The following is a 14,890-nucleotide window of genomic DNA, read 5'->3' as shown; positions in this document are numbered from 1 at the left end:
TTGACACTGCCGCAGTTTTAAAGCATCTTCGCCATATACATGACATAACTTTTTATGAGCTTGCACAGCGTTTTTCCTTTTTCGGAAGTAATAAAACAAAATATGACGAAAATGTTCCTTTTGATTTTCCATTTTGAAATCGACGGCAAACAAACAATTGTTAACGAAATCGTGTACTTTCTTTTTCTAAAACAAGCTTGAACTGTGAGTTGTTAACCTACATAATGAATTTGCGGTTTAGAATGAAGTTCGTTATATTTCAAGACATGTATGTCCATCTATTGGAAAAAAACGCAATTACTTTTTGGCCAACCCAATATTTTTTACGTTTCCACAGAAACGAAAAATGTATTTTAATAAATTGATTCGAAATTATATACTTAATGTAGAAAGAATAGTAATTTCTACTTAATTTGCGAGTATTAATTATTTTTATATCATATACATTTCAATGTACTCGATTATGGAACAATAAGAGACAAAATCAACACAGGTGTTTCCTGCCTCTGATTCACCAAGTGACCTATAGATGGCCAGGTCAGGCGTGACGTTCTCACAAGTAACATTTGGTTAGCACCTTACAAATAACTATCTGGAAAACCGATCCGGTACTTTATTCTTCTCTTCTTTTGGACTCTTACTTAGAACATATACTAGTAGTATATGTTCTAAAGACTCTATAGTTAACGATACTGAAAACTATTAATAACGAGAATCGCACTACTGATACCCTTACCAGTACCCTATTAGAAAATGTAAGGCACAGCAAGGGGCAGTCATAAGGTCCTAATAAGAAAAACCTGATCAGGCAATTTTAATTCTCGACGTTACATTTATGGTCGGGGCCCAACAAGGACTACCTGATGAGACCCTAATCAGGTGTTAGGGCATGTTTATTAGGTCCCTATTAGAACCCTTCTAAAATTTCTGCTCGGGATATTATAATAGTGCAAATACCTCATATTTATTTTATGTATTGAGTTGTAACCAAAGGGTGTAGCGTAGTTTTAATTTGTTTAATAAAAAAAATGAGAAGTTGAATGAGAATATGGAAGGACGGAAGCATGAAGCTACCGCAAAGATGGCAAATGATGGCGGAATAAAATAGCAGCGCACGTGCGGTTGAACAAATATTTATGCACATATGTAATATTGTCTTGGAGTTTCTCTGAAGAAACACCACGAACTTTTGTTGCAACCCGATATTACAATACGTAGCGCGATTGATATAAGCCGATACTTTAACTCTTACTGCATTTTAAGCAAGACTCGTTGCACACAGACAAATAACTCGAGACTGAATGAAATTCTGAACAAAGGAACGGGATTATCCAGCAATGAAAGTATATCCTTGGTTCTATCAGCGGTTTATAATTCAACTTGAATTGCTTTCTGTGTTACATGTTGTACGTGATGGGGAACTGCTAACTTTGTATCGCACCATATTGATTACAGACTATGCAAATTCGTTCGGGAAGTTATCGTGCATGCGTAACTGGATTACAGAAATACAATTTTGGCACATGCGTGGCACATGCTCCCTCTCTCTCTTCTCGTGAACGTAACGTACAGAAACGCGATGAGGCTGCAGCAGAAATTCTAAGACAATGTAGAACTGTTAAACGCGATGTAGAACTGTTGAACGTTCGCCGCTGCCTTTTCGTTACGCCGCGGCGTTACGCTTTACGGTGGTGCATGTGCAGACGCACGTAAAATTCATGCGGAATTCATGGCGCCACCGGCGATACTCCCTTGTTCAAGGTACCTGGCCATAACTCAGCCATTGATATACAGCCGTCGACGCAGAAGTAAAAGACTGGCCGGACTAATGATCGTCGCGGTATGGGTCATGGCTGGCGCCATAACGAGCCCACCTCTGTTGGGTTGTTTTCCACGTGCGACGAACCGCGATATCAAAAAATGCTCCTACAATATGGATTCGTCGTATGTGATATTTTCGTCGATGGGCAGCTTTTTCCTGCCCATGCTAGTTATGCTGTACGTATACGGGAGGATTTCGTGCGTTATTGCGAGCAGGCACAGGAATCTGGAGACTAACGAAGCGGAGAATGTCCGACCACGTCGCAGAACCATGGTGAGATTTTATTAAAAGATGCGAATATTACATTTATATAATTTCAACATTATATATTATTATTATATATATAATGTTTTTAATAATTTTAAGTACATTTTGATAAATAGCTTCCATAATTGGATACTTATTCCTGATCTGTAATCCTTTAATATTATACAAAAGTTTAATTCGTTATATCTATCTTATATGATTCTTGTATTAAAATTTTATTATATATAAATGATAATGTTATTGTGCGTATGTGTTTGCATAAACCAAGTTCTACTGGGAGAATTAAAATCTAATTTGCTCAATGGAATCGTAATAAGTTTTCGTGTGCTTTACACCTGTCTACACATTAATCTTCTTGGTATTATCCTTTGTTTGTTCACCCGATAGGTGATATTGTGAGCTTTATTCTGACGGCAAGATATTAATGACTCGTTGCTGAAATTCTACACGATCAATACTTTAGATTTACGGTTATATTTCACTGGTAATAGATGACTATAGTAGAACGTCGATGGCTTGTAAAACGTTCATGTACAGTGCCTCTTAAATAAATAAGATGTTTATCGCGGTTATAAGCCGACACAGGAACATGTAATACAGAGATTCTCATACATGCTCGATTTGTAAATCTAAGCGTAAAATTAAACAACTTTTTGTTTCTCTAAGAAGCTGCCTAATTAAGCAGTCAAAATGCTTCGACGCGCTTCGGCCCCCACGGCGGTCATTTCGCGGACGAAGGACAGCGTTTCCCTTCCGTTTCCGTAATTAGCTTTTAAAGCGGCGACGTCGCGTACGGAGATGCAATAAAAGAAAAATAGTGCAGCAGTTAGTCAGGAAAAGCAAAGTGCTTACCACGACGAATGTGGCGGCAGACAAATGCGGATACGATAAAAGTTTGCCTTAAATCTCGGACAAATTTATTTTTGATTAGAGTTGGAGCTGGAGCAAAAGTCAAAGATTATCCTACTTTTAATGCCAAGCGCTATCATGATTCGTCCAACGCCAACATCGATCGAGTGAAACATCGAAACCGCTCTCGCAATTTGATTGAAAAGGAGATTAGTGAAACCAATGACTCTCCCTCACGAGCAATGAACGTAAAACGGCATAAGCTCCAACACCATGATGGCAGACACGGATACCCTATAATCCACATTATCCGGTCTTACGCAATCGATGGTATTAATCATTCCGCGGAACGCATCTTGTATAGGCTTCTTCGTCGAATTGGAACTTAGACAGCGATACTTGGGAAATTTTGTTAGACAAACATCTTTGCTGAAAGTATATCATTCTTTAGTAAGAAATGAACAATCGAAAATAATGCACAGAATTTGTTTATCATTAATAGCATGAATAACTTAAAAGAAGTCAATTATATAATAAAAACAATTGAAATTTATTACAGTGATTATAATGTAAATAATAATATATAATTATTTATTATTTATACAACTGTAATACAAAATAATTAAGGCATAAATTATATGATATTGAAATAAACATGTACTTGCCTTTATTTAAATACCGATAAATTTTCAAATATTGCCTCACTATTTTATGCACACAGCGCTGAGATAAATAATAATAAAATAGCTCTCATGTAAAATGTATCTCTGTTATATAAAATTTGGAAGTATCAGCTGATATTATAGAAATATGGAAAAAATAACTTTAATATCCTCGCAAAAAGCCAGTGTAATTTCAGTATCGTCAACATTTTGTATACAATATAATTTAATTAACAATATATTATTGTATAAATGCTATAGCATGCTGTAATAAGTTGTAATAAGAATTGCGCGTAGTAAAAACAAACAGTATATATCTGAATCAAAAAGATGTCTTTTAGTTAATAGCAGAAGACAATTACAAAATCAAATTCTTTACCTTGACTTGTTGCTGTATCTATTGCAATATCATCTATTAAATAATTGCTCTATTTGAGCCACGATAAAGTTGACTAAAAAGGCTTTGAAAACGATTTTAAAAAATGTTCATATTATGTTTATTGCGTAGAAATTCACTTGTAAACTTCTTCAATTAATTTTTCCTTCCAGTCTGATCGTGGAAGGAGCATTAAAGTACAGCGTACTGCGGATTGTGCCGAGAGTGGTACGACGTGCGACACGCTGCCCGAGGAAGCTGAACCGACGAACATGTGTAAAAAGTTGGGCACAATTCGAGGTAATCAGCAGAGCTGCATCAACAGGGTCGCCAGGGAAACGAAAACTGCGGGTACCTTAGCAGTGGTTGTAGGTGGTTTCGTCGCATGCTGGTTGCCGTTTTTCATTCTGTATCTTGCAACACCCTTCATACCCGTGGAGCCGCCGAATGCTCTCATGCCAGCTTTAACGTGGCTAGGTAATTTTCTCGATACGACATATAAATCGTACCTTCCAATATCAATAGATTTTTTTGTTCTCACCGAGTTTAAAAGTGATTTAAATAGCGAATATTTGAGCAGTACATTTAATTTTTAACCCTTTGCGGTCATATGTCTCAGCCACCAAAGCACTTTTACCGTCCCTGTCGTATGTCTACTCTCAGCTGGATTAAGTAAATGCATAAATTACAAACCGTTTTTTAAAAACGGGATAGTGTAGCTAGTATAATAAATTTTGTTAATCTTGCATTATAATGACAATAATATCACTGTGATATACTAATTATTTATCATTTAACCAGATTTGGTCAAGAATAAAGGAAGTTTAATGAACGTGCATTATAATATTAATGCATTATAATATTAATGTTCGTTCAATGAAAATTAATTCCGACCATCATGGCACCTGTGTGTGTGTGTGTATATAAAATTAATTTAACCACAAAGGGTTAATAGAACATTCACAATGAAGTAAAGCCCTTTTGAATTAAAGTTAAGACTTGAAGATGAATCTTTATGCTTCGATCAAAGAGATTTAAATTAAGTTTAAATTAAAATTCGAATTAAGAGTGCAGAGAGAATTCCTTTGTTCCGTAGCATATTTGTACCTTTTTGTACATCCTTGTAATTATTTATATAATAATTATTAATTAATCGTTATCATAACTGCGCAAAGCAACAGTAACAGTTGATTGAAACGTTACAACTTGATTACTTTTATATAGACTAAGATCATCAAAAGCTTCATGTCTTTAGGGTGGATTAATTCGGCCATCAACCCTTTCATCTACGCGTTCTACTCGGCAGACTTCAGGCTCGCTTTCTGGCGATTAACATGTCGGAAATGCTCAAAGAGTAGACTGAACTTGCACGGCACGAATCGGAAATTACCCGCCTCAGTTAACTGGAAGAAAGACACATCGAGAACGTGAAGATCTCCGCGCACATGAGTTTCAAACTTGTTTAATTATGTGAGGACCGGGAATTGGAATAACTGCAGTTGACTTGTACTCACTCGCAATTACATTAGCAAAGAATAAAACATAAGAACTATGCGTATGTATTCTAAGTATGTGCTTGTATCCGACCTCTCTCGCGCGCGCGATGGATCGTATCGAATTTTATAAGATATAAATATTTCTTCCTTTCTCTTTCTCATTATGTACAATATGTTGGAGTACATGTATAATAGCTCTGAGATTTTCGAAAAGTCATGTGAGTTGATCTCTTCATGTAACATACATCGCGATGTACAATTTTATTAAATTAAATTAACTTATTAAATTAATCTTGTTAGTTTTGAAAGAAAATTATATTCTTATTTTTAAAATTATAAATTAAATTATATTCTTGATTTCACGATCAATTAAATTCTTACTATTCTCTGTAATGTGTTCTCTTTCAACAAATATTATTCAAAGGGCAATGCTATAATTATAATATTAATTTAGATATTTTCTTATAGTGTAGCATGCCAGCATATCATCGGAAATTATGTTTAACGTTATATCGTAAAAATGTTTGATTGACATATTTATATTTAGATAAACATATATACATGTTTGTATGCATGATGCGTACGTGCTTGCATACGATTCGTGAGTTTCAGTGGAATTGTATCGAGATACGTATGTAGCAGATTCTTCTGAACAAAGCGAATTCTAAGAAGAAAGATAAACGTAGAGAAGATGTAGGAATAATAAATATTTCATTTCGTTGAAAAAGCAATGCATAAAAATATACGACGAGATACGACTGACGTTTGTATCAATCGGTATTGATTACAAAACTGTAATCGATACCGATATTGCATCATTGTCAAAGTCATGTGATATTTGTATACGAACGAAAAATCGAAAAACCGTTCTGTTTAATTGTCATGTGTCATGCACACGATAGATTCTTTGCATGTTATATATACACATCTAGTCACTTCCCATGTTATATAGATACATCTTTCCCCCTATCATATATATAAAAAATAAAATTTTTAAACGCGCACATGTAACTGTAACCACTTCTTTTCGAGCAACAAACTTACTACGTGCATTATATATTTTCCATAATACTTTATTATATCGCACAAATATGTGATATTATTATTTAAATACCAATTTATAGACAATATATATCTATTGTCGTTATGTATATTAAATCACGCGAATTTATGAATATAAACTTAGAGTAAGGAAAAGATTAGTTACGTATTATTTAGTAAACACTTATTTTAGGAATCCAATTATTTCAGAAATAGCAGATAGTAGATAGTTAGTGGAATTAATTAAATTATTGATTAATGCAAATATATGTATTATTTCAAATAGATATTTATCGAGTAAAATACTACAAATAGTATCACATAAATTTTGTATGTTATTAATATATTTATTAATTATTAAAGACTGTGTAGATATTCAGTAGAACAGAATCTGCTAGAAAATAAGAAGCTAATGTAATCTATTTTTTTTCTTTATGTATATAATTTGTTAACTTTAGAACGTACTTGACAATTTTTAGTTTTAGTACAATTTACTAAATGTATTTCTTATTCTGCTCAATAATATTAATAATTGAAAAACATAATTGTAATTAGCCAACGATAACAGTATTATTTATTATTTATTATTACTTATCAGAAAATGAATATATTATATGTATATGTTTCACAATGTTGATGATAAATGTATAAGCATTGTATTGTTGTCAATAATATGAACAATATATAAAACTCATGTAAAGTTTTTTCGTTATAAATTTTATTAACTCGTTATATATATATTGTTTACTATTTATTTTGAAAGCTAATTCATATATTTAAATCTATATTATAATGTGAGCAATTTGTATTTAATGCAAAATAGGGTGACATATATAAAATGATGAATACGATATATATATTATATACTATATGTACATGTGCATAATCTGTCATAAATAGAGGAGAATCCCCTATTATGAGATATGCTCCTAATATGAGATAATGGAGTTTCTGATAAACTAGTGAGCACCATCTGTTAATTCCACCATGAACTTATTACTCTTGGTGTAAAATGTATTTAGTGAAAAATTCATTGTTCGTTATTGCGTTTAGCCTTTGCAAGAAAAGATTTGTGAAATTGTGAACATGCCAAAGGAACTTAAGGTAAGTTTTTAAACCTTGTTTATTACATAATAAAGAAATGGTTGGCAATAAATTCAGTATGCAATGATAGAGTAGAATCGTAGTAACAGGAAAATACGCGATTTGTTGAATTGCTTTATTGTAGAGGTTAGATTTCATGATCGCGGAACCGCTAGGCGCGTGGCTCGTATAATGAGATATTCAGGGTACTCTTAATATGAGATAATTATTGCTCGAATATGAAGATTATGTAGTGTAATAAAAAGAAAGAAAATACTACTTAAGGTTAAAGAAAAGTTAATACGAATTTATATTACGAATTTTTGTGTATTTAATTTTTATAGAATCTGATTATGGAGTTTACCCAGTAAACACAAAGTAACAGTAATATACATGTTATGTTATAATTTCCCACTCAACAATGTAATTGTTACATAACACGTATGTTATGTTGTATTTATATTAATGAGTGGGAAATTATAACATAACATGTATATTACTGTTACTTTGTGTTTACTGGGTAGAGAAACGAGGAAGCGTCAACAGTGGAATCGTGAAGATTTGGCGAAGGCTGTGGCAGCAGTATTTTTATAAAAATATCTAATAAAGTTTTTTACTTGCAATACTGATGTATTTTGCACTTTTAACACCGATTTCTCAAGGTATCTTATATTAGGAGCACACTTTCGCGATCTTGCGTAAAGCTCTTTTTTCAAATTTTTTTAATTTTCAGAAAAAATAATATTTAAATTAGATGTTTCATTTTACCAACCTAAAGCTTATTAAATTCTCTTCAAGATAACGTATTACATTTTTAAATTCTGCCTATAGATTTCCTTACATTCGGCAAAATCGATATGGTATCTCATAATCGGGGACTTTCCTCTATAAATTTTTTATTTTATTATAATTTTTCATTATTTGATATATCCTTAAGATGCATTTTATAATTAATCATCAGCAATTGTAGTAAATATTTGAAAGTGTAGAACAATCAGATATTAATACTGTACAATTCGTTATTATTCAATCATAAAATTTCTTTCTAATAATTTAAAAAGTTTAATTGTTTGTTCATACAATTGTATAATTGGATTATTTTACTATTACATAACATCATAGAACATTTATAAAGGTCGGCGTACTGCCGGCGGTTTTAGTACACTCGATTACAGCGATTATTCTCTCTCCCTCTCTCTGTTAAACAGAATAATTTTACATATGTTAATTCAGTGTATTTGATTAATTTGTATAATTCTGTACGTATAAATTATGGAAATCTTATGTATTTTATGACTCGCAGTTATAAATTTTAGTTTAGATATATATGATATACAATATGATATTGCAAGAGCATATGTATATAAAAATAAAGTATTAAAATGTACATTTGTATATGATTGGTATCGCAGTTATTAGCTCATGTAGAGATAATTTTACAAAAATTATCTTTTTTAAAAAAAGGAAAACAAAGGCGCCAAGTAAAAATTTATAAAATACACGCGCCACTCGCACCCAACCAAATAAAAATTAACCTATTAAACAAATTTAAAATTAACCAAGTAAAAATTAACTTATTAAAAAAATCTTGTACATAAATATGTTTGTTATATACATAAACCTATAAAAAATATGATATCAGAAAATGGCGCCAAGTAAAAATTTATAAAATAAAAATTAACCTATTAAAAAATGTCGTATATAAATAACATTAAAAAAAACTAAAAAATCTATAACATATGAAATTCATCATAGATTATATATTTTTATATTACAAATACTATTTCTATGATACTTCTATTTATATATTAATTGTTTTAATTAATCAATTAATTATTTTTTAAAGTAGTTAAACAATTAATTATTAAAATAAATACTTAATTAGCAAACATTTAATTAATTAATTAAACAATATTTAAAACATTTAGATAAAATCAAATGAAATTTAATTAAAATAAAAAAATAGTATTGCTAAATAACTTGGCGCTGCTACATGAAATAATACATTAACTGACAATGTTGACTAATGTAAAATTGTTATTTACTTAGTGAATATTGTTCTATATTGTTCTATGTAGCAGCGCCAAGTTATTTAGCAATACTATTTTTTTATTTTAATTAAATTGCATTTGATTTTGTCTAAATGTTTAAATATTGTTTAATTAATTAATTGTTTGTTAAGTAAGTATTTGTTTTAATAATTAATTGTTTAACTACTTTAAAAAATAATTAATTGATTAATTAAAACAATTAATATATAAATAGAAATATTATAGAAATAGTATTTGTAATATAAAAATATATAATCTATGATGAATTTCATATGTTATAGATTTATTAGTTTTTTTAAATGTTATTTGTATACGACATTTTTTAATAGTATTTATATACATTTTTTAATAGGTTAATTTTTATTTTATAAATTTTTACTTGGCGCCATTTTCTGATATCATATTTTTTATAGGTTTATGTATATAACAAACATATTTATATACAAGATGTTTTTAATAAGTTAATTTTTACTTGGTTGGATGCGACTGGTGCGTGTACTTGCGCCTTTTTTTCCCTTTTTTTAAAAAGGTAATTTTTGTGAGTTGTAACAACATGATATCACAGAATACAACAGTTAAACATATATATTTAAAAATATGCATGTTTTATGGTAAACTAAAATTCTTGAATACAATTGTATATAATGTCAAAAATGTATAATAAAAATTGCAGAGGCAGACCATTTGTGCAATTGTACACAAGATCAACAAGGCAAAAGGCTTGTTCATAGAACAAGTATATGATACTGCGTGGACTAAAGTGAAGAAGGTGAAGACGTGCTGCTTGGAAAAATCAATTGCGCGAAATTCGGTCAAGATATCATGACATGACTGTTTTTCTGTGAGAAATAAATATCCGTAGTACTTGGGTTGCGGAGTCAAATCGATTAATCGCCCACTTTTCTCTCCCTCGCAAATTGTGCGAATATTATTTCTATAGCATTCTTATTTCTGTAGCATTGCAATAGCATAGATAGAATGTTCTGCAGCAATTCTATTATAGCATATTCATTGTATCGTAGTTAATATTTGATGTTACTACTATGAGATAATACGTTTATGATAACTTGTAAGAAAAATTGTCTAATTTTCATAAATTAAGGTAAATTGTTCAAATTAGGTAATTTTCCTCGTAAGTAATGTATCTTATGCTTAGAGAGAAATATTCTAAAATATTCTACGTATTCTTCCGAAGAAGATGTATACAAATTCCAGTCACTCATTCTCAAATGCAGTCGAATGCTTGAAGAAGAATGATCTCTATAGTTGAACATTTTCGACTCCATCGAACATTACTATTGGCCATTGGCTTATGGCCCTACAACCAATCAAAATTTGTTGAATTACAATTCTTACTATTCTTTGCTGTTCCAAACAGTTTTATTATATTTCAGGTACGTACAGATTTCTTGAATAATTTTATTGTTTATGTGGTTTAATGAAATAACATGTATCTTTATTATTGTGATAAAACTGAATAATTCATATTTCTTATCTGATAATCATAATAATGACTAATTTTTATAATTGTTGAGCAACAAATAATTTAATTTGAGTTAGTGCAAATTACAATTTAAAGTTTGAACGTTTATTAAGCGCAGAGTTATGTCACAAGCATAATTTGTTTTGCATTTTTTTCTTTTTTTCATTGGTGAATGTAATTGTCTTAACTTTTGCTATAAACGTTTTTCTATAAATTATATGAACATTCGCAAACACACACTGAGAAAAATATCATGGCCTATCTAATCGGATAATCTAATTACATAGTAACAAACGGATATATCTGATTAAATTGTATGTTAGACAAAGAAAATGATCGGACATATCCGATGAAGGTAATCGGACATATCCCTCATTTAATCGAAAAACAAAAGTAACAATAGGAAACACTATTTAATCGGTTTATCCGATGGAAATTTTTCTCAGTGCACAAGTAAAAATTAAATTAAACATAAAAATAAATTTGATTTTAGATTTTCGCACTAATAAAACCTGCAGTTTTATAATTAGATACGTATGCAGCTTTTTCATTATAGCGCTTTGATAAATTTATTAATTGCAGCTAATATCGTTTATAACTTCTGAATATACTGTTGATCTTGTTATTAAAATTCTGTCTATAATATTCTTTTTTCTTATCTGCGAAGTTCACCATACTTCGTTTTGGATTAATGCATATACTGTAAGTTGAGCTTTTACTTAAAGATATTCCTAAACATCATCCGATAAATGATTCTTTATATGTGCCCATGATTATGAAAGTGGCCTAAGTCAAAAATCTAAAAAAATGAATTTATCCTATATTTTGTATTGCATGCACTTAAATTACAATAATGTAAAGTCAGTTTCGCACAATCACAGAAAATTAAACTAATAGATGGAGCTAATAGTTGGATCGTTAAACAAAATTCAGTTCTTGTTTATTTTAACAGTGGTGTAAGTCATTTATTCTTTTATAAATTTGTGATTTATGAAAAAAATCAATTATTTTCTTATTATGTCATCAGCGGTTCAGGTAAGTAAATATAGTGTAATATAAAAATATTATATAATATATATAATATAATATTATATAATATAAAAATATTTATTACAGATTGTAATCAAATATTATTTGAATTATTATTATAAAATGTAAATGAATATGTTTATTTATAACTTTTTATTGTTATTTATAACTTGTCGTTGTCTAATAAAATTCATTATTTTTCATTTATATAAGTCACTTTTTACATATATAATTAATTTTGAAAATGGTCTAAGTCATTTGACATTTGGAAAAACATATATATTTATAACTTACAAATGAAATTATACAATCATATCAGCTTTTTACATTATAAGAGCAAATATTTAATATTTTCCGAACGCAAAACCTTAAATATCTCAAAACGAGAAATATATGACTTAGGCTATTTTCATAATCATGGGCACATATATCATACGTTTTTCCAACTTTTATCATTTTAAGTGAAATGTGTCCGATATATCAAGAGACACGGTAGTGTCTCGCGCAGCGCGAGACCGCACCGTGACTCTTTTACGCGAGTCCGCGAGCTGCGAGTACCCGAGATTATCAGATTATTAATACCACAGGTGAAGTGTTTCGTGGAGCGTCTTCAGCATGTCTCTTGTGAATTAAAAGATGAAAACGAAATCGCTATAATAAAAAAATATGGAAAGAGCGGAGAACACATTACAATTATACTTACATGTAAGAAAATATTGAATGACTTCTTCCATGCTCCTGTGCGCGCACTCAAGTTATTATTATGATATTATTATCATATAATTAAGATAACCAAAAATTCAAGTCAGCCAGAAAATTCAATGAATGAACTTTTTCATTTGCGAGCGTGTTCTCACTGTGTTCGGTCGCTTTATCTTGTACCGATTTGTTTGTGTCTTTTTCAATCAAAAAAGACATATCACTTGAAAAGGACCGGATTTCGGTCGAAACGTTGTGTCACATTTAAGAATAAACTGCCAGTGAGTTGACTAAGGAATTCTCGTTCATTTATCATATAATATATAATAAGTATAATTAAATATATAAACATGTTGTTAATTAAAATATACAGGGTGTCTGATAATCTCCGTGCAACCGATTAATGGCATATAGTTCAGGCCTAACTGAGTCGAAAAGTCCTTTACCATTTTGCAATTTGCGCAATAGTTAACGAGTTATTAATTGTTAAAAATCGCTGTATTAGTCCGGCCTACCGCCGAATGCCAGCGCGCGGCGAGATGCGACCGCCTAGCGATCGCTGTGGCAATGGCTAGGCATGCCATTTGTAATAAACAATTCTCGCGCCTAGCAACTTCGATCGCTAGGCGGTCGCATCTCGCCGCGCGCTTGCATTCGACGGTAGGCCGGACTAATACAGCGATTTTTAACAATTAATAACTCGTTAACTATTGCGCAAATTGCAAAATGGTAGAGGACTTTTCGACTCAGTTAGGCTTGAACTATATGCCATTAATCGGTTGCACGGAGATTACCAGACACCCTGTATAATCACAAGGAAAGCCGAAACCTGTAAGCAAAGTTAGCATTCCTCAAGTACATTACAGAAATACCGAAAAGTTGAATCGTTTCACTGGAAACAGGCGCAATCAAATTATCCCTTGTCGTCTCGTTTATTAAAAATGTAATGATAGAAGCGACTGACACATTGCTCAATTACAGATTCGTAGTCAAAAAAATGTATCATTATGTTATCGCGCAAGTAATTTTATTTGTGGATTTTCTGCAATTCCATGTGAACACTAAGTTTTAATATAAGATTAAGTTTTAATAATATCAAAATAAGTAATTTAATACTAATTAGTTGTTGCAAAATGGGAGAATATTGTGAACATGACAACAGAGATCCTAAATTACAATTTTCAGTTAATTAAAATTGTTTTAAGTCCTTAATCATAAGTTTAAATACAAACAACTTCCCAGACAGCACACATGTCCAAAATCGGGACATAAAACGTCTTTTCGCCGTCTTTTCGATGTCTTTCAGACACTATATCTTAAAGAAGTCGAAAAGACATCGAAAAGACGTTTTATGTCTCGATTTTGGACATGTGTGCTGTCTGGGTTGTTTGGTTCCGTAGAAAATGCCGTAGAAAAACGTCGTATTTATGTTCAACTTGTTTTCTGTTTTATTGTCATAGAGGTTACATTATTATTATTACTTATTTTTTCGCCTGAGAAAAAAGTGTTTATTCAATTTCTTGTTTGGTGTATTTATATAATTATTATTATTTGATGTAGTTACATAGTTACTGATGTCTATATACATAGAAAATTCACACATTTTATCTATTTTCTGTCATAATTGTGACTCTGTTCAAGTAAAAGATATCCGCAAAGTCAACTAAACGTTTAAGCTGCTTCGAGATAGTAGAGGACATCAGTTTAATTGCTTAAGCTACTTGATCAATAATTTTAAAACCTTACAGTGTTTGCGGTGTGCTGTGTAATTATTTTGACTGTTTTGCCATTTTTGCCGTGGATTCTTGGCACCTTTCTACTCGTAAATGAATCTCGACCACTTCACAATATGCTAATTGTAACTGAATATTTTGTTGATAAAGAAAAAAATGTTTATTTAATTTTGCTGCACACATGCGCATCTATTTACATAGGAACGACTGCGTTGGTGGGAGGAGGAATGATGTTAATAGCATACCTAAAACACGTTTGCGGACTGTTTAGCATTGCAAGGTAAGAAAAAAAATGTATA

The 14,890-nt window shown here is 30.9% G+C and overlaps 2 protein-coding genes across 9 annotated transcripts in view; both read left to right on the top strand.

The window, feature by feature from the left end:
- The window catches only part of LOC105287173 (octopamine receptor), a 51,379-nt gene extending 44,165 nt beyond the window's left edge, over window positions 1-7,214 (top strand). For 4 of the 5 annotated variants that reach the window (XM_026975285.1, XM_026975284.1, XM_026975283.1 and 1 more), the window contains 3 exons: window positions 1,762-2,095; window positions 4,150-4,453; window positions 5,232-5,407. In XM_026975285.1, coding sequence (XP_026831086.1) covers window positions 1,762-2,095; window positions 4,150-4,453; window positions 5,232-5,407 — 814 coding nt within the window. Of the gene's footprint in view, window positions 1-1,761; window positions 2,096-4,149; window positions 4,454-5,231 lie in introns of all 5 variants that reach the window. The other variant, XM_026975287.1, reaches the window with a different exon arrangement.
- Window positions 1-14,890, top strand: part of LOC105279394 (putative odorant receptor 92a) — a 28,367-nt gene that overhangs the window by 10,433 nt on the left and 3,044 nt on the right. Inside the window, exons 2-5 of one of the 4 annotated variants that reach the window (XM_026975288.1) lie at window positions 10,321-11,041; window positions 11,713-11,832; window positions 12,747-12,864; window positions 14,607-14,871. In XM_026975288.1, coding sequence (XP_026831089.1) covers window positions 10,901-11,041; window positions 11,713-11,832; window positions 12,747-12,864; window positions 14,607-14,871 — 644 coding nt within the window. In that variant the 5' untranslated portion in view covers window positions 10,321-10,900. Of the gene's footprint in view, window positions 1-10,061; window positions 11,042-11,712; window positions 11,833-12,736; window positions 12,865-13,707; window positions 14,872-14,890 lie in introns of those variants that run through there. The other 3 variants (XR_003407506.1, XM_026975290.1, XM_026975289.1) reach the window with 3 other exon arrangements.

Source organism: Ooceraea biroi, chromosome 2 (assembly GCF_003672135.1).
Source record: "Ooceraea biroi isolate clonal line C1 chromosome 2, Obir_v5.4, whole genome shotgun sequence".
In the NCBI taxonomy this organism is placed as follows: Eukaryota; Metazoa; Arthropoda; class Insecta; order Hymenoptera; family Formicidae; genus Ooceraea; species Ooceraea biroi.
The sequence above is the reverse complement of the archived record's forward strand: the minus strand, read 5'-3'. Positions and strand labels throughout refer to the sequence as shown.